This window comes from Electrona antarctica, assembly GCF_951216825.1.
Source record: "Electrona antarctica genome assembly, chromosome: 20".
In the NCBI taxonomy this organism is placed as follows: domain Eukaryota; kingdom Metazoa; phylum Chordata; class Actinopteri; order Myctophiformes; family Myctophidae; genus Electrona; species Electrona antarctica.
In genome coordinates, this window is record NC_136801.1 from 25824775 (window position 1) to 25842825 (window position 18051).

Below are 18051 nucleotides of genomic sequence, written 5' to 3' on the forward strand. Positions count from 1 at the left end.
TTTCAGACTCCAACATGGCCAATAGCACTTACCCTACCCCCTTAGACAGCACTTCTTAGACTTATATAGCATTTGAAACAGACTTATAGCATGTCATGTAGACAGCAGAATAAGTGCATTGTATGTAGTCATAGTACTTCATAGTATATATGTACAGCATAGTATAGCATATATGTATAGTTTATATGTATAGTGTCATTATATAGATATGTTCTAGTTATAGTTTATATGTATAGTGTCATTATATAGATATGTTCTAGTTACGTTCTTAGCTTAGGCATGTTTCGCGATAAATGCATTTTACATATGTGATGTATTCCCATGCTTTTTGTTCTTGCTTAATGTAAGTCGCTCTGGATTAAGAGCGTCTGCTAAATGCCTAAATTGTAAATTGTAAATTGTAGAACATGGGTTTGATATGTGTGTATGAGGCCTCCGAGATTCGGTGTAGAGGGAGGGAGAAAAGGAATGGACCGAAGATAGACCTCTGGGGGACCCCGGTCAATGTATTTGTGGTTTAAGTGGTTAAATTGATGAAGAGATGGAAAAAGGAAATAAAGGAAGGACAGACACAGGATGAAAAATACACTGCTCCAAATGACTTTTGTATTGAGGACAAAAAGGTGAACGGCTAAGAGGCGTAAAGAGATGTCACACCCTTTTATGGGCTTATCCGTGCGACCGCTAGCAGCCAATGAGCTGAGGGAGACGCAGAGGACAAGGGAGGGTCTGCTCCTCTCGGAGGATAGGACGGGACAATGGGATTACAGAGGACACACCGACGAGGCAGAGAGAGGGGAAATAATACATTGTCCCTGTCTGGGGGACACCAATAAAAGACTTACTTTTCAGGAAATGGATCCAATGTTATTATAGTCACAAGCATACGATTGCTTTTCATTGCGTGATTTATTATTATTTTGTGATTCATTGTTTTCTTTTGTTTTCTGGGGGTGTTGGTACAGGTTTATTCTTCTGACTAGTACACATGTGTCACGCGTGACATTTCAAGACGTGGTCTGCGCAGTTGAAGCCAATGGGAGCCGGTGCAGAAGTCGCCAAAAGTCTGGGTTTTTGGTGAAAAAAAATGTCGTCGTTAATTTCATTATACTGTTGTTTTATCGACTTTTCCATTTTTAAATGCCAGCTGACTACTTTAAAGGGCTTGCGATACGCACGTTTTGTTATTTAAACAAAAGTTCGTGCCCCGAAATACCCGTATGTGAGTGTTGCTCTTCTCTCCGGTTCCTTTTCGTGGCTGAGGAACAAGGAAAAAGTCCATTTGGGCGTACCGTTTTTATCTCATATATTGCTGCTGTTTTCCAGTTCCCGACACTACAATACTTGACCATAGTGTTGCTGTAGGACGGAGAAAAAACATAAAATGTAGATTCCGTAATGCAATTCCAATGGTCTTTAGCCATAAACAATAATGGCGGATTTGGCCACGACGGGATACGTCCCCAATACCCGTATGTGTGTCTCAAAGAATAGCTGGCTCAGGGAAGAGGATGACCCTGCCATGCATAGGCCACCATGTCACCCGCTTCAAATGTCACCATGCAGTAACCCACCAATCACCATAGGTTACTTATCAAGACGATCTTATCGACCTACTGCATGTATACTGGGAGCCTACTGCCTGCGATTTGGGAACACGGAAGTGAAACTGACTTGCATGGCTGGTTAAAACTGGAAGTAGAGCGTGTGTGCGTGCGTGCGTGCGTGCGTGCGTGCGTGCGTGCGTGCGTGCGTGCGTGCACCACCGATATGGACACACTGTAATGTGATTAATTTGAGGCACAATTATACCAGAGGCTGTTGGGTTGGTTGACACAATGACGTGTTGGTGGATCTCAGTATCCCTCCTAATCCATCCACAATTCTGCACGCACAGTCGCACACACACACACACACACACACACACACACACACACACAGTGTTGGCAGAATCAACAGCACAAACCTATGACAGCTAACTATATATTTTTCTTTCTGTCCCCCCCCCGCACGCACGCGCAAGCACACACACAAACACAAGTTTACGCACGCGCCCATGCAGGCAGGTGGATAGGTGGGTGGTAGGATTTCAAAGAGAGGACAGTTTAATTGAATTTCGTGGAGCCCTTTGTTATTCCAGTCATGATTGAGTGCTGGTTTATGTTGTCCCAGCAGTGTGGGAGGGCCAGCCATACCTGAAAGTAAGTGTGTGTGTGTGTGTGTGTGTGTGTGTGTGTGTGTGTGTGTGTGTGTGTGTGTGTGTGTGTGTGTGTGTGTGTGCGTGTGCGTGTGCGTGTGCGTGTGCGCGCGCGTGTGTGCGTGCGCGTGCGTGCGTGTGTGCGCGGGGTAGGTGAGTGCGGTTGCATAGTGTTTTTCTAGCTGAGCTCCAGGCCCTGTGTGGTAACGTGGCGGGAAGTGGTGAAAGTCGGCCCTGAAACTTACCCCGAAAGGAAAGCACGAAACTCAGACAAGTGTGTGTGTGTGTGTGTGTGTGTGTGTGCGTGCCTGTAGTGTACACATATGTGTATCTGTGTGTGAAGGGGTTAATTACGAGGTGAGTGCATGCAGCTCAGGCACCAGTAGAAATAAACCAGTGGGGCATTTGTAATAAGTGTGTGTGTTACTGTGTTTGTGTGCAGAATGAGTGAACAACAGAATAAGCACGTGTAGTAGTAGAGCTGCTGAATTCATTGTTATTGTTGCAAAGATAACTAAACCGTGCACTGGGGAGAAGGAAGTATACTCCATTACTGAAGTCCACTATATGAGCAGAGCTGAGCTGTGAGCCATGCTATTCAGGAGGAAAAGAAGGTGATGGGCTTTGCAATGAAATGAACAGAGTCTCTTAGCAATTACAGGCCTTAAACGGCGATGCATAAATTTCATTTATAGATAGATTTCACTGACTCTTATCTCTGTGAAACACTGTAATAGGATTCAGCTGGGAAGTTAGAAAAGGGATACGTGTGTGTGTGTGTGTGTGTGTGTGTGTGTGTGTGTGTGTGTGTGTGTGTGTGTGTGTGTGTGTGTGTGTGTGTGTGTGTGTGTGTGTGTGTGTGTGTGTGTGTGTGTGTGTGTGTGTGTGTGTGTGTGTGTGTGTGTATCTGTACTTGAATGTGTGTGTAATGCATGCATCACCACAGTACATTATCTGTACAGTGGGCGGCGGGCGTGTGTGTGTGCGTGCGTGTGTGTTTGTGCAGGTAGTGATGGCAGAGGGTGAACAGGATTCCAGGCCTTAATGACCAAACAAGGACAACCCGAGACCTTATATAGATCCAATTACGTGGTTGATCGGAGTCCCTCAGGGCTATACACTGGTGTTTTGTCTGTTCTCGCTCTACATTAAATGTCTGTTACAATATTATCACAATGCGATGTGAGGTTGTTGATCTGCAATTTTCTGCAAAGGTTTCACCAGAATACAGATGCATGGGCTTTACATGGTTAACGTGATACTGATTGGTGTGTCTGTACAGGGAAGGGTAATTCTCCTGGGAGGACCTTTATGCTATGAACTAAATGCAGCACAATGACAATCCAATCACCCTTTACTCCCCCCCCCCCCCCCACACACACACACACACACACACACACACACACACACACACACACACCAAGGCGTTCTTGCTGACCTCCTGAAATGGCGTGTTGAAATGTTTTGACCGATACGATTACTCAGAAAGTGGATAACTCAGCCACTATACTTATGTGTGTGTGTGTGTGTGTGTGTGTGTGTGTGTGTGTGTGTGTGTGTGCACGCATGTGCGTGTGCGCGTGCGTGTGTGTGTGTTAGCTATTTGAGGTCATATTACAAGATCCACCTCCACTAGGCCGTAGTATGATTTCTTAGAACGAGGGTGAAATACTGACACAGACACAGAGGTGGTCTCCAGGTTTCTGTTCTCCCTTTCGGCCCATAAAATCTAAGCAATGTATTTATAATGATTTTCTCTCTCTCTCTCTCTCTCTCTCTCTCTCCCTCTCTCTCTCTCTCTTCACATCCCACAGATCATATGAGTAGATTAATAGATTCTCAGCTATGCATGAGCCTCCCTCGGACCACTGCGTTAAAAATTGCGCTCTGAAACGGCAATTTGTCACATGGAGTAGCATTAACCTGCCCTTTCTCACCCACACGGACCCGCACGCACGCACGCACGCACGCACGCACGCACGCACGCACGCACGCACGCACGCACGCACGCACGCACGCACGCACACACACACACACACACACACACACACACATACAGGTCTCTGTGTACGTTCTGGTATTTAGTGGTTGAGTAAATGAACATGATATTTAAGTGAGTGCCATTTCCTGAGCTTGAGGTTCACTCCTTCCTCCTCCTCCTCCTCCTCTCGGCTTTTCTCTAAATTTCCCCGGGGAGCGTTGCCCCTGGGTTTGGCTGTGTGTCAGAGCACAGGGCTGCCATGATACTTCATCAGGGCTTTTGCTCCATTATTGGCAAGAGCACTCCATATCCTCTTAGCAGTTATAGCTTTTCAATTTTCCTTTGAAATGCTGAGACCAGCAGAACATATGGCAATACCCATGGCTTAAAGTCCTACTTTCAACTGAAAGCCTATAAAATGTCCGGGAGTCCTAAAACGTTAAGGCTATAGGCAGCACTTGCCTTGTTATTCTATCTTTAGCGAGGTGTGTGTGTGTGTGTGTGTGTGTGTGTGTGTGTGTGTGTGTGTGTGTGTGTGTGTGTGTGTGTGTGTGTGTGTGTGTGTGTGTGTGTGTGTGTGTGTGTGTGTGTGTGTGTGTGTGTGTGTGTGTGTGTGTGTGTGCCACCGATATGGACATACTGTAAAAGTGATTCATATAATAGGCACAATTACCAGAGGCTGTTGGTCTGGTTGACACAATAACGTGTTGGTGGAGCTGTGCTATGAAGCACTATCTCAGTATCCCCCTTACTCCATCCACAGTGGATACACACACACACACACACACATGCGTGTGCGCTACACGTACGCACATCCTTCACTGTCTCCCAAGGCCCATTCAGCAAGTTGGCAGAATCAACAGCACAAACCTATAGACAGGCTAACTATATATTTTTCTTTCTCCCCCCCCCCCCTCCCACATATATGCACATGCCCGCACACACATACAAACACAAACACAAATTTACAAACACTTGCACCCGCTGTCAAACACATACCGGCATACAAAAGATCATACATGCAAGCTCCCACAATCCTGTTCGCATACAGGTACAGTACTCAGGCTCTTTTTCCACATTGATCACACTATTCTCCCTCCATCCACAGACAAAGGGAGGCTGTGCTATGCGCTGGATCCCCTACCCACACTTTCACACCCACACCCGCTTTCATCTCGGCCGTAGCACACTGCAGCATATCTTTGCTTTTACTAAAAACACTAGCCTCAAAATAACCCCCACACCCACTTTGGCAGCAGAGAATAGACGCCATAGGCCCGAAGAGAGAGAGAGAGTAAAGCTCAATTTCTACTGCATCACACTATACGTTGTATATGGGTAAATAAAATTAGGCATAGGAGTGGTTGAGAGGGGGAGGGAGGACGATCAGTTATGTTGACTAGCTATTGTATCATTTTCAGCTTCTCAACAGGCTATGGATTTTCAGTCCATGCCATTACTAATTCATGCAGGGAGGGCTGGGCGGGAGGGCAGACCCCGTAGGAAACCTAATCTGGATCAATAAGTTTGACCTTGGGCTGGGCTGCTCCCTGGCAGTATAGGCTGGCTGGCTGGCCCACCCAACCGTGGGTTAAGACGGATCACTTGTGCTGTACAGTCGGGGCCATCGCCTAACCGGGAGAGATTGGGTTCAGTGGCCTGCATGGAAAGTGCTATATGACGCCCATAACTCTCAGAGTTACACAGACCTGAATAGGCCCACGCTGCATAGTACTCCAGTTTTGAGGTGATAACCTACTCATCGCGGTCGTTGGAAATCTACAACTTGACGTCACTTAAGCCGCGGTGATATATGCGACTCACCTCTCACCCCAACACATCTCTCTGTTTTAGCTAACCGACATGACCTAAAACTGAGGACGATTGTAAAAAAAAAAAAAAAGAAGAAGACTTTTAAATCCTGACAGTTTTCTGAAAAACCTATTTTTCTGTCAGTGGTGCTCAATATTTCATGTCAAGGACCCCAGAAACTATATGTAATTGGCCACCGACCCCCATCTGAAAATATGTTGTTCCAGGGACCTCCCAGAAGCAAAGATTTGAGTTAAAAACTTACGCTCTGAAAAGAATATATATTCAAAGATTTGCGCCACATTTTCACGATTTTTCAAAAATAGCAGACCTAGATCTGCTATTTTTCAATAGCTAAAGTATTAAGGGGTTCCCGCCCAGAATGGGTTAATTAAGAGTCAAATTTGGAACCCCAAGGAACCCTGAAGGTCCCTGTACCCCACATTGAGAACCACTGATTTAGCCACTTAGCATTAGCATTGAAACCTATACCCATTAATGATTGCCTAATATCGTCAGCACTTTGACATTGACAACATCACAGAAACAGTGTGTAATTGATGTATTTTATTGTGAGATGGGGAGTCATAAAAAAAGAAAAACAAACAAATAAAAATAAACAATCACTATAAAAAAAATGACCATGGGGCGAGGTCAAAAGGAGAAAGGACATAAAAAGTGGGTGTGGCCTCAACATCAACATACAAGGTAACAAATTGGCACCAAATAAAAAGGTAAGAACGTAGGTCAATATTAATTTGGCTTGCGGGGGAGGGGGGGGGGTAGTTCTTGTGGTTAAGGATCATCCTTCAATACAACGGCACACTCATGCTATTACACATACAATTAGTTTTTTTTTTTTTCAAAAGTTCAGTAGCTTTGTATTAGGGAGGGCAACTGGCAAAAAAAGAAAGAAAAATAACGAGAATGAGAATGGATGCAGAGAGGTCACAGGTTCCGATTTAGGATGCGCCTTCCTTTCGTTTCCGAGAGAAACACATTTTCATTTGTTCAAAATCCATACTTCATTTGTTCAAAATACCATACTTCACTTGTTCGAATTTCCATACTTCATTTGTTTGAAATACCCATACTTCATTTGTTCGAAATACCATACATTATTTGTTTGAAATTCCCATACTTCATTTGTTCGAAATTCCATACATTATTGGTTTGAAATACCATACATTATTTGTTTAAAGTATGCTATTACCATACTTCATTTGCTTGATATATACCATACTTCCATTTGTTCGAAATACCATACTTATGAGTGCCAGAATCTCACTGTTTCCAGCTTTGTAGTCACTCGCCTTTTGACAGGTTTTGTTTCTTCATACTAAAATATATTATCGTATTAATACAAACTACAGTATTGTACACTACATAGTGTAATAAATAACCATAAAGAAATGTAAAAAAATAAGACACATAAATATAAAAGTTCTATAACTACAACAGACATACCCATATCAACGTGGGGTGAGGGAGGCGTGGTTGGATAATACTGCCATTGCTGAAAACATACAGTACGCACAACAAAAACTGAACATAAAACAACACAAAAAAACCAAAACAACAAAGATCAAAAAAACTAATACTGACAGGTAAAACAGAAACAAAACATTTGAATTAAAGTCCTGGGATTCATATTTTGCCTACATGTATTACCTGAAGAGAGAGAGAGAGAGTGAGCATTTCACAACGTCATTAAGCCTAATTGATGCCCCGCTGCACGGCGGTGTCGTTGTGCCAAAAACAGCTGACCCACAAGCTCACATTGCGACACGTCCGTGACGCGTTATTATTTATCCCACTGCAGTTCTAGGAAAGCCCTGCTGTGATTGGCCAGTAGTCGTTGTGATTGACAGTTCTCGTTTTTGCGACCAGTCATTACTCCTACAACTACAACCTATCTCAAACCCTCACCCTAAACCTAACCCCCCCACGGGGCAGCACACCTAAACCTAACCTTAACCCATGTCTAACCAATGACTAGTCTACACTAAGTATGCACCCCCCTAAACCTAACCCGAACGGCCTAACCTCAGTAAAACTATGCCTTCCCGGGAGCCAATCAGACACATGGTGAGGCGGGTCTACCCTAGAACGTTGGTGGGATTCATAATCATGCGTCCGCGACACACTGTGAGCGTGTGGGTCTGCTACTCTCGCTGTCTTTATACGCTGTCATGCTGCGAAGTATGAATTGGGCTTTAAACAAGTGCACTGAACAGGGGGAGTTGGGAGGGGATGGGGGGAGGGGGAGGGGGGGGGGGGGGGTAACGGGGTAAAGGATTAATACTTTACAGTTTACAAATCATACTTCATCGCCCATTGGAAAATATGTGCATCATAGTCCTCGTATAGTCACTGATTGCTCTGATTAGAAAGAGAAGTAAACTTGTCTAAAAATCTACATGAATATGCAGTACACTACAGTTCTACTCTATCAGGTCTAGTGGTGAGCCAAAATCAACAGTATATCGGCTTATTAGTTGACAGCTTGAGCTGCAATCAAATCTGGGCCCTGGCAAAATCTGACCGCAGCTGCTAAGAGATTCAACAGCAATATTCAATGGCACTTTTGATATGCATGTTACTTCGTCTTCGTGTTCTGTTTTTTGCATAAGGCTGGGAGTGGGGGGTGGTCTGGTCAAGGAAGGAGGGGAGGAGCGAGTTGTTTCTCTGCCCTCGCCCCTCCCCCGCCCGCCCCTTTCTGCTCATTCTGGACATGTAACACTGATTTTGTGAATCAAAAGGAAATGGACGCCACCTTGAGAACAACGCATGAACGCTTTATATGTACCTCTGTCGTCTAAAAGTAAACCAGACAGAACATGAATATCTCAACGGACCCATCCCACTCTCCTTTCTTTTTCTTTCTTTCTTCTCCTTAAGGCTCATAATCCATTCAAAAAAACAAAAATAAAAATGCTATGCTAGTAGTAACAATGTCTGCTAGCTTGACGGCGTTGGTAACTCTATAGTGCGGTAATACTGAAGGGTAGACGACATAACTCAATTGTTCGATCCATAGGTAAACCAAGCCACTTGTAGTGCACAGGACTTTCTTTTTTCTTTATCCTTCCAACTTAATAAAATACTGATTTATTTTTTTCTTTCTTGTTCATTGGCAATAAAAAGTTATAGAAATATCTCCCAACTGTACAGCTTTTTAAAGGTTAAAATATGAATGATAAAATTAGTAACACTGATAAAAAGAAAAGACCCAAAGTTGTTTTAGTAATAAAACATTATCTAAAACATGTCGGCTCTAGCTTCCAAAGTCTGTATAATGCATTTCCTTCATCGTTAAAATTCACGTTTGTCTTCTTTGTCTTTCTTATGTGTGTGTGTATATATATATATATAGACACAAACATAAGTGAGACGTTCTCCTGCAGTAAAGTCACTAGTATTTTGTTCAGGCACACCTGGATTTCTACACAGTAGTGAACTGAAACGCATTTTGTCCGAGCGAGCGAGAACGTGCGTCTCCTGCTCTCATCCCGTTGGCCTCCAGTCTCCAGAGGGGAGAGAGGGGGACTGATTCCGTTCCATCAGGGAGAGGGTAATAAACACAGGCTTAGCCGCTCCATCATTCAGTTTCTGCTCCCTCCTGCGGCGTCTGCTTCTCGTCTTCACAGACCTCGCCAGCTTCGCCTCCCGTCGCCTCCGTGACCTCCCCTCCCTCCCCTGATTCTGCCTCCGCTGCCGTCACCTCCACCCTTGCGACCTCCGCCTCCACCCCCTTTTCGGACTCCTCTCCGGTTCCGTTCTCCACCTGGCCGCTCTCGTGCACCTCCTCCTGCCTCGTGTCTGCCTCCTCCTCCTCCTCTCTCTGTTCCTCCTGCTTGACTTCCATGCCTATCTCCTCCTCCTCCTCCTCTGCCCCCACTACTACGCTCTCCACCCCTTCCTCCATGTCCTCTCTCTCTGCGTTTTCATCCATGTCTTCCTTTCGCCCTTCTCCCTCCTCGCCCTCCTCCTCCTCTTCCTCGTCTCCCCCTTCGTCCCCTATCTGCACCACCTGGATATCGTCCATGTCCATAACACCCTCGTCGTCTCCCTCCTCCCCCCTCGCCACCTCCCCGCTCGCCATCTCCTCCTCCAACTCTTCCTCACTCTCCTCGTCCTCTCGGGCGCTGCTCCCTCGATCGTCCGAGTCCACGTGGGACGGGGGAGGCGAGGACTGTCTCTGAGCCTCCATGTCCTCCCTCGTCTCCGGCTCCTCCTCGGGGCTCTCCTGGCCCCCCGCGCTCTCTCCCCGTGGCCCCTGCGGCTCCTTCTTGCAGTAGGAGTAGCGGTGGTTCATGTGCTGGGAGTAGGAGCCAGAGTGCGAGAAGCGCTTGCCGCACTTGTCGCACTGGTAGGGCTTCTCGCCGGAGTGGAGGCGCATGTGCTCGATCAGGTGGTGCTTGTGTTTGAAGGCCTTCGTGCAGATCCCGCACTCGTGGGGGCGCTTCCCTGCAGAGAGCGAGAGAATAAAACACATCGTAAACATATAGTGGTCTCTGCAATGGAATACAGGCAACAGGATGGAGATCGCTGATTGAAATAGAGCACATGTGGGAAGAGAAGAAGACCCCCACCCCAACTCCCCCCACGTGGCTCCATGCGAGAGCTTAACGGTGCTGCCAATGCCTGAGAAGCCCATAATATCCATCATCAACGTATCCAAGGAAAATATATCCAAACAATACAACAAGAAACCACAACAACATTCTGCCTGAGAGGCTTCAAGGACACTTTATCCACACAGGGAACGGCTAGTTTCAGCCTAGGTGAGGTCATCTGGAGCTGAAAACCGCAGTTGCTCGCCAGGTATCGCAGTAATAAAGCAAGGGGAGAACGTTGACCTGGGCTTGGCCACACCATCATACATCCACACATCTCAGAGCGTTCCAAATCACTAGCAGAGCTCGCCTGTTGCAACATTCAGGACTTCTTTCACATGTGTGTATGCAAGGTTATGTAGCTGGCAGGGTAGAGGTGGGGAGTTGGCGGAAAGACATTCTCAGACCTCTTCTGTGCGTATTGAGTAATACCTACTGGAATGGGGGGTGTCCACCCAAACGCTGCTGCACTCTGCAACGTGTGGAAATCCCCCTCTGTTTTTAACCCTGAGTCATCTCTCCCAGCAGCGCTGGTGAGTGATAGCGAGAGAGACGTTTCCAGTCGGTCGCGTCGACACTTAAGGCCCGTTTAAAGGCTGCGCTTTGTGCGTAGGCTCAGAAACACACAAGAGAAAAGAAGAAACACGACAGGGTGTGTTTTTGGAGCAGCTTAATTACACCCACACCCAGTGGAGCTGCATGGTGTGCTGTAATCGCTGGCGTCTGTTTGTTTGATTGTTTGTTTGCTTGTTTGTCTGTCACACAGTGATAAATTGGACATAAGATTAATTGGTGGAAGGATCATCTATTGATTGATTGATTGATTGATTGATTTTCAAATCAGTCAAGGTCATAGTGCAAGGTCAACGTTTAGCCCTATATGTTTCTACACAGCGTGTTGCATGGATCGAAAACGTGTTTAGTTTTTTACCGCTTTCGTCAATAAATTATTTTGGGAGCAATCAAAACGGTGTGCAGACTTCCTCCTTCTCTGTAAGCGTATCTCTTTTGTTCGAGCACCCGTTTGAAACCTTGTGCATGTGCGCGCACCTCCTGACCACTATGGGTGTTGTTGCATCTCCCAGGGTGCACTGCTGCCACTGTACTGTACCTGTGTGTTCATATTTGTGTCTCAGCAGCGAGCTGCTCTTCTGGAAGATCTTGTCACACAGGTCACAGGCGTACATCCCGCTCTCCGTCTTCCTCATCTTCTTCCTCGGGGGTCCGGAGTCCGAGTCGTTCTGCTCCTCCATGGTGGACACGCCCTCAGAGCTGGTGTCCTGCTTCTCCTCCTGCATGTGGAACAAGTGAGAGAGATCAGAGAAACTCACAGGTTGTCCCGATCCCATCTCTGATCGTAAATTGGGGGCCGATCGTGTCATCAAAATGATCAGGAATCGGATCGGGAGAAAACAAACCTGATCAGGACATCCCTAGTATGAATATTATATCCATATCATGATATTAGACTATTATTGTCAGTGATTTTGGATATTGCACTATTGTGATATGGCATAAGTGTTCTATAAAAACATAAATCGGTATCGGTGGATACAAAAAGGAGCAAAAAAACCCTGATCAGGACATCCCTAGTATCAATATCCATATCATGATATTAGACTGGATATTGTCTGTGATTTTGGATATTGTACTATTGTGAAAAACATAAATATCTGATCGTAAAAACCGGTAAAAACGTGATCGGGACATCCCTAGTCACAACCTTCCATTTGTTTTTACAGATATTAATGAATCATCGAAATGTGATAAGCCCTGCCAAGTGAAATGGTTTTGAAGGTAGTCAGACCGTATATGTGTGTGTGACAGGAAATTATGCTGTGGGTCGAACCACGTCCACACATCCTGCTTACACTACTCTCTGGATTCCCTCGTGAGATCCAAATCACCTACACACACAAAACGGCTCGTTTGACTTCATTTGTTTTCACTTTGGCTTGAAAAACTGCCATGACTCAACGTGACCCAGGCAACTCCAACGCTCATACCGTGTTACTGTTCTCTTACAAGCACATTGCTGAGAACACTGATAGCTTCCTTAAACAGACCGAACTGTATGAAACATTTTGGTATATATTGTGAAACTGAAATATAGAGCAAGCATATAATAAGAGTTTTTTTTTTTTTGCTGCGTGGGACATTATTATTAAGGAACTGATACTGCATATACGTTGCTAAGTTCTTTTTAACACAGGGCAGGTTCTGTGCCAATCCACTTAACATGAAAGCATAATACAACAACAATAAATCAATGGTGCAGGCCGAGGTGCAGCGTTTAAACAGATTCCAACAGATCAATAAAGGGCTCTGCAGTAAGTGCAGCCTCATGTCTTCTGGGTGACAGCCCAGAGAGATCGCTCATACCCACGGAGAGACCTGGATCCATCATTATGGGCCCATTAGGTGTCCGCCAAATGAACAACTATTAAGGGCTATCATTTTTACAAAGAGATGAATTCTGACATTTCTGTATATGACTTATTGATTGGGCTTCTGATGGTTCCTATGATCCATTGTATCTATCACGTCCTGACAAGTGTTGAACAGCGTGTGATAATGGTCTGGACTAAAGGCTTTTGTCAGATTTCTCTGAAAAGAGGGGGTGGGTGGAAAAACCCAATTGATTCCAAACAAACAGCCGACGTTGCTGTGTGGGGAACATGCAGTGCTGCTATCAGTAACTGGAGAGCTGGGCCTTGACTTGTTCCAGTGTGGGCACACCTCCAGAGGAACTCAGCTCAGTGCAACAGACTCCCATGTACTGGGCCGAGTTCCTGCAACATTACCAAAGAATTAAAGATGGCTTATTCATGCGGAAAACATTAGGTCTAACTTCCTCCCTTGCTAACTCATGGCATGCGTAGGACTCTGAGCAATGAGGAGGCATGCCTCAACTGATTCAACTGGACATCACTAAGGTTATTGGAATGGAAAGATAAACACCTTGATTCCGTTGAGGTGGATGGTCTTTTCCTGTGTCTGCGTGCCGGCGGGGCTGCTGGCTGTAGTGGTATATGTGTAGGCCAGTTGCGGGATGAGGATAGTCTGTTTGCCGTGGCCGAGCGCCCGTAAACACGACGACACATGGCTCTGGTCAGTGATCGCCACCAGGGTGGGCAGCTGAGTGGTCATAATGTTAATGTGGTTGGCACTGGAGTACAGCGAGACGGGGACGGAGTGGCCCCCGCCCACGGCTGAGAGTGGCGACGCCTCTTTCTTTATGCAAGTCAAGTTCAAGGGCTCGTCCTGATTGGCAGAGCCAGAGGAAGGGGAGGAGCGGACGAGGCGTTTGGCGCTCTTTGCGTCGTCTCTGGCGGCGGACTTTGGCAGGGACAGGTCCAGAGGTCCCTCTGTAGTGCTCTGGGGGGACAGGGGACCCCCGGCCGTTAGGTTTAGTGGTGAGGGGGAGGCTGGCGAGCTGTGAGCGCCGTCGACCTCCGCCGGGGTTGCCTCCGTCGGGCTGCCTTGCGTCCCCGAGGGACTCGACGCTCCCTTGTCCTTTCCGGGCACCAGAGACACCACATTGTTCGATTCGCAGGCGTCTTCCTCCTCGGAGGGCGGTGTGGGGGCGCCCGGGGGAATGTGACCCTCCTGCATCTTGTCAAACCACTTCTTGACCACGTGAGTGGGCAGACTGACCGAGTCGGAGATCTTGGTCAGCTCGTCCTTGGTGGGCTCCGCGTTCAAGGCGAAGTAAGCCTTGAGCAGGGACAGGAGGTTCTTGGGCTGGTTGCAAAGCCCTCCATCAGCCAGCAGGCTGGCGATGGTTGACTCTGACTTATCGAGACCTGCTCCGTTGAGCCTGAGACCGTCCTTGTTGCAGTGCTTGAGGGCGTGGAGTGTGTCCAGCCCTCCAGGACAGTTATCACACAGGAGACAGGTTTTAGTGGTCTTCCCCTCCTCATTAATTTCCTTCATCTCAATGTCCCTGGTGGTTCTGCTGACCGTGAGGTCTTCGGGCTTGCCGAGCTCTGTGGTGGTGTCGTGCGCAGCGGCGGGCACAGCCACCTGAAGCTCCTTCTTCAGGTTGTGGGGCACGAGCTGGGCGTGGCTGGGGTCCAGGCTGTAGTTGATGATGATCTTCGTGGTGCCGTCGTGGCCCATGATGGGCAGACTGATGGGGATGAGCTGGTGGTGGTGGAGCAGCTGGCCCTTGCCGTTGTTCTCCAGCACCTGGCGGATCACGTTGCTGTCCATGGCCACCTTGAGGACGTTCTGCAGGTCGGCCAGGTTGATGCTGATGGGCGACACCAGGCCCATGGTCGGCAGGACCAACGCTTGCACGGTGCCCTGCAGGGGCGCTGCCACACCGCCGGTGAAAACCCCAACAGTGTTGTTGCTGCCGCCGCCGGAGGACGACGTCATCACCGCCGGCTTGTACTCATAGTCCAGCGGCTCGCTCTTGATCTGGTTGAGAGGCAGCTGCTCCTGCAGAGGCTTGCTGTGCTCCAGCTTGTCCCGGAGCTGGCTGCGGAGGGCAGAGGAGGGTAAGGCGGGGGCCGGAGACACGGGGCACTGGGGCTGGGCCTTGGCGTTCCCCGAGCGCGGCCTGCCGTTGACCGAGATGACGCTGATGCACTTCTTGCTGCTGATGTGGGAACTGTAGGAGCCCGAGTGGGAGAAGCGCTTCTTGCAGTTGGAGCACTCGTAGGGTTTCTCCCCTGTAGAGGAAAACCCACGAGGTGAGTGTGTGGGGGAGAGCGAGAGAGAGAGAGAGAGAGAGAGAGAGAGAGAGAGAGAGAGACAGAACGAGAGGGAGAGAGCCACAAAGTTCCATTAGTGAATGGGGCGAGAGGAGCTATAAGGCAGGAAAGAGCTCTAATGCATTTCAATGATGCTTAAACGCTGATGGAATGGTGCCGTTGGGAAATGCCCCTCTAATTGCTATCCCATAATGCCAAAAGAAACACAATTATGGCACATTAAGAAGGAGCACACAATGCACTGAAACACGATCGACAGACGATCTAAATACACAGGACTGGCTAAAACGTAAATAAAACATAAATATGTTGTTTCGGGCTGGGGGGGGGGGGGGGGGGGGGGTTATTGAGCCATCTGTGGCCAATGGAGAGTTATGGCAGTGAGTCATCTCTAACTACGGCAGCTCTCTCTCTCACACGCACGCACGCATACACACACACACACACACACACCCACACACACACACGCACGCACAGGTGCACACATGCTGAATGCTGCTAGTGGTGACAAGAGGTTGTGGACTTACCGCTGTGAATACGCAGATGTTCCTTCAAGTGATGTTTGTATTTAAAAGCTTTGCCACATTCAGTGCACTTGAATTTTCGGTTGCCTCCGGACTGTGTGACGTGTCTCTGCAAGACAAAGAGAGAGTGCTTGTTTAGACCGCAGTGAAAACATGGCCTTTGAACTGATAGCAATTCGCCAATAATCAATCAAGGACAAAAGTTATTTTTGATTGTTTGTTTGCTTGTGTGTTCCACATCTGTTGGGACAACAAACAGAACTGAGTTTTGATTCAGTATGTAGTATAATTTCCTAATCCTATAATAGAACACAATTACTTCTATAATTGATATAATTTCGCTACGCTTGAGGAAGTTGAGGACACTTCAGAGTTCAGACCATTGAAGCTTCAGCCCTGAATTGGCACTGTACTTTGGTGCGCTCTTTTCCCCCTCTGAAGCAATCTCTTAGCCGAAAATAGCCGAGAATGATGCATTGAGTGCTTGTAGATTGGCTATTTTCAGCGAATGTACCCTCCTGAAGTTTTTATACCACTCATGGCCTATTTTATAATTTGTTTTACATTTGGGTTTCATGCAAATCAATATATGAGAACCCATCGTCAAAAAATAAAGGAAAAACAGCACCCTCCTGTCCTTTGAATTTGTTTGACGTTAGTCAACAGTCTGTCTCGAGAGACTACATGCAATCGATCACGGTATGCTGCAATACACTGTGAGCGTGTAGATGCTATTAGTGAACATTTTGTAAACAATTGTGAAAACCCCAAACCCCAAAAGTTGAAATTGTGGTTTAAATAGCAGTTACATTAAATATTTTTAATGACCTCCTGTAACGTATAAGCTACTGTACTGTACATACCTGATCTCGTCCGGTCTTGTGGGCCGTCATGTGTCTGTCCAGCTGCGTGCGGTAGGCGAAGGTATAGCTGCACTGCGAGCAGCTGAAGTTGTCCTCGCTCTTCTCGTGGCGGTACTTGATGTGCTCCTTCAGCGAGCTGTAGCGCTTGTAGCCGCGCGAGCAGTACGGGCATGTGAGCAGCTGAGAGAACGCGTCCGGAGTGCCTGGATGGATGGAAGGGATTGCGAGAAGGAGGAGTGAGATAAGACGGTTACAGTAGTATGCGTGTGACAGCTCAGAATAGTGTTGGTTTAAAGTCTCAGAGTTAAATGAACAGTGTAAGAGTTTAAAGGGGTTGTCTGTCCACTCAGGCTCAGAGAGAGAAGGCCCTTTGATGTCACAGACAGACAGTGTAACACTGCTCTGTGAGTTCACCGATAACTGACAGATCCTCCCCCACAGGTAAACAGCACCCAGGTAACCCCGCGGATAAAAGTTGATAAAAGTCCCTGTCATTATCAGCGTAGTCCGCACTCGCGCACACATGCACGCATGCACAAACACACACACACACACACACACACGCACGCGCACATGCACATGTACACGCACACGCACGCACACGCACACACACACACACCCATAGGCATAGAGCTTACCATTGTGAGCAAGGTTTGAAACTAGTGTTCCGTGGTGAAAAATAAGTCGTCAGCAGTCGTGTCACTTGATTTGTCTATTGTCTTTTCAAAGTCTTTAGAAATGAGAAGACACGCGTATAGAAAACAAGCTGCGCAAAACGGATCCGTTAGATTCGAGCTAGCACGACGCAGACAGGAGGGGGGGGGGGGGGGGGGGGTTCAGTTTCTCTTCTCTGCAGGGCAGGCTTGTTCTGCCTGGCTAGCTCCCACACAGGTAAAGCATTACTTTGTTAACAGGTGATGTATTAAGCCTCCCTAAGGGCCAGGTGAGAGCGCATGGGGATGGGAACGCACACACATTATCGCCCAGGTAGCGGTGAGTCACCGCTCGCACAGACGTGACCAAATTTACTCAGGTGTTGCCGTTCCTCTCACACCCCACCCCCCCTCGCCCCCACCCCCTCCTGTGTGTATTTCCCCCCATTCGACGGGGGGCAGGTAAAAGCCAAAAGCCCTTGAGCCATAAAGGCCCCAGTTGTGTTGCACTTAACAAATTGCTGTGTGCGTAATGATGTCGGGCCGGCGTGTTAACGGGGGTGGAGTTCACACACCTGAGGAGGTGAGAGAGAGGAGCAGGTAGAGTGATGCCCAGAGGGAGGGTAATTACCAGGTGGGGGTAGTAAGGGTGTGAGAGCTTTCAGGTGGAAATGATGGGGT

General features: G+C 47.5%; 1 protein-coding gene across 1 annotated transcript in view; it reads right to left on the minus strand.

Moving 5' to 3' along the window:
• Positions 1 to 9591: 9591 nt before the first annotated feature.
• Positions 9592 to 18051, minus strand: part of zeb1b (zinc finger E-box binding homeobox 1b) — a gene marked incomplete at its 3' end in the record, with an annotated part of 69525 nt that continues 61065 nt past the window's right edge. Inside the window, exons 4-8 of the mRNA XM_079489817.1 lie at positions 16718 to 16920; positions 15858 to 15963; positions 13571 to 15288; positions 11721 to 11901; positions 9592 to 10460 (exon numbers count right to left, since the gene is read on the minus strand). Of these exons, the coding sequence (XP_079345943.1) occupies positions 9592 to 10460; positions 11721 to 11901; positions 13571 to 15288; positions 15858 to 15963; positions 16718 to 16920 (3077 nt within the window). The remainder of the gene's footprint in view (positions 10461 to 11720; positions 11902 to 13570; positions 15289 to 15857; positions 15964 to 16717; positions 16921 to 18051) is intronic.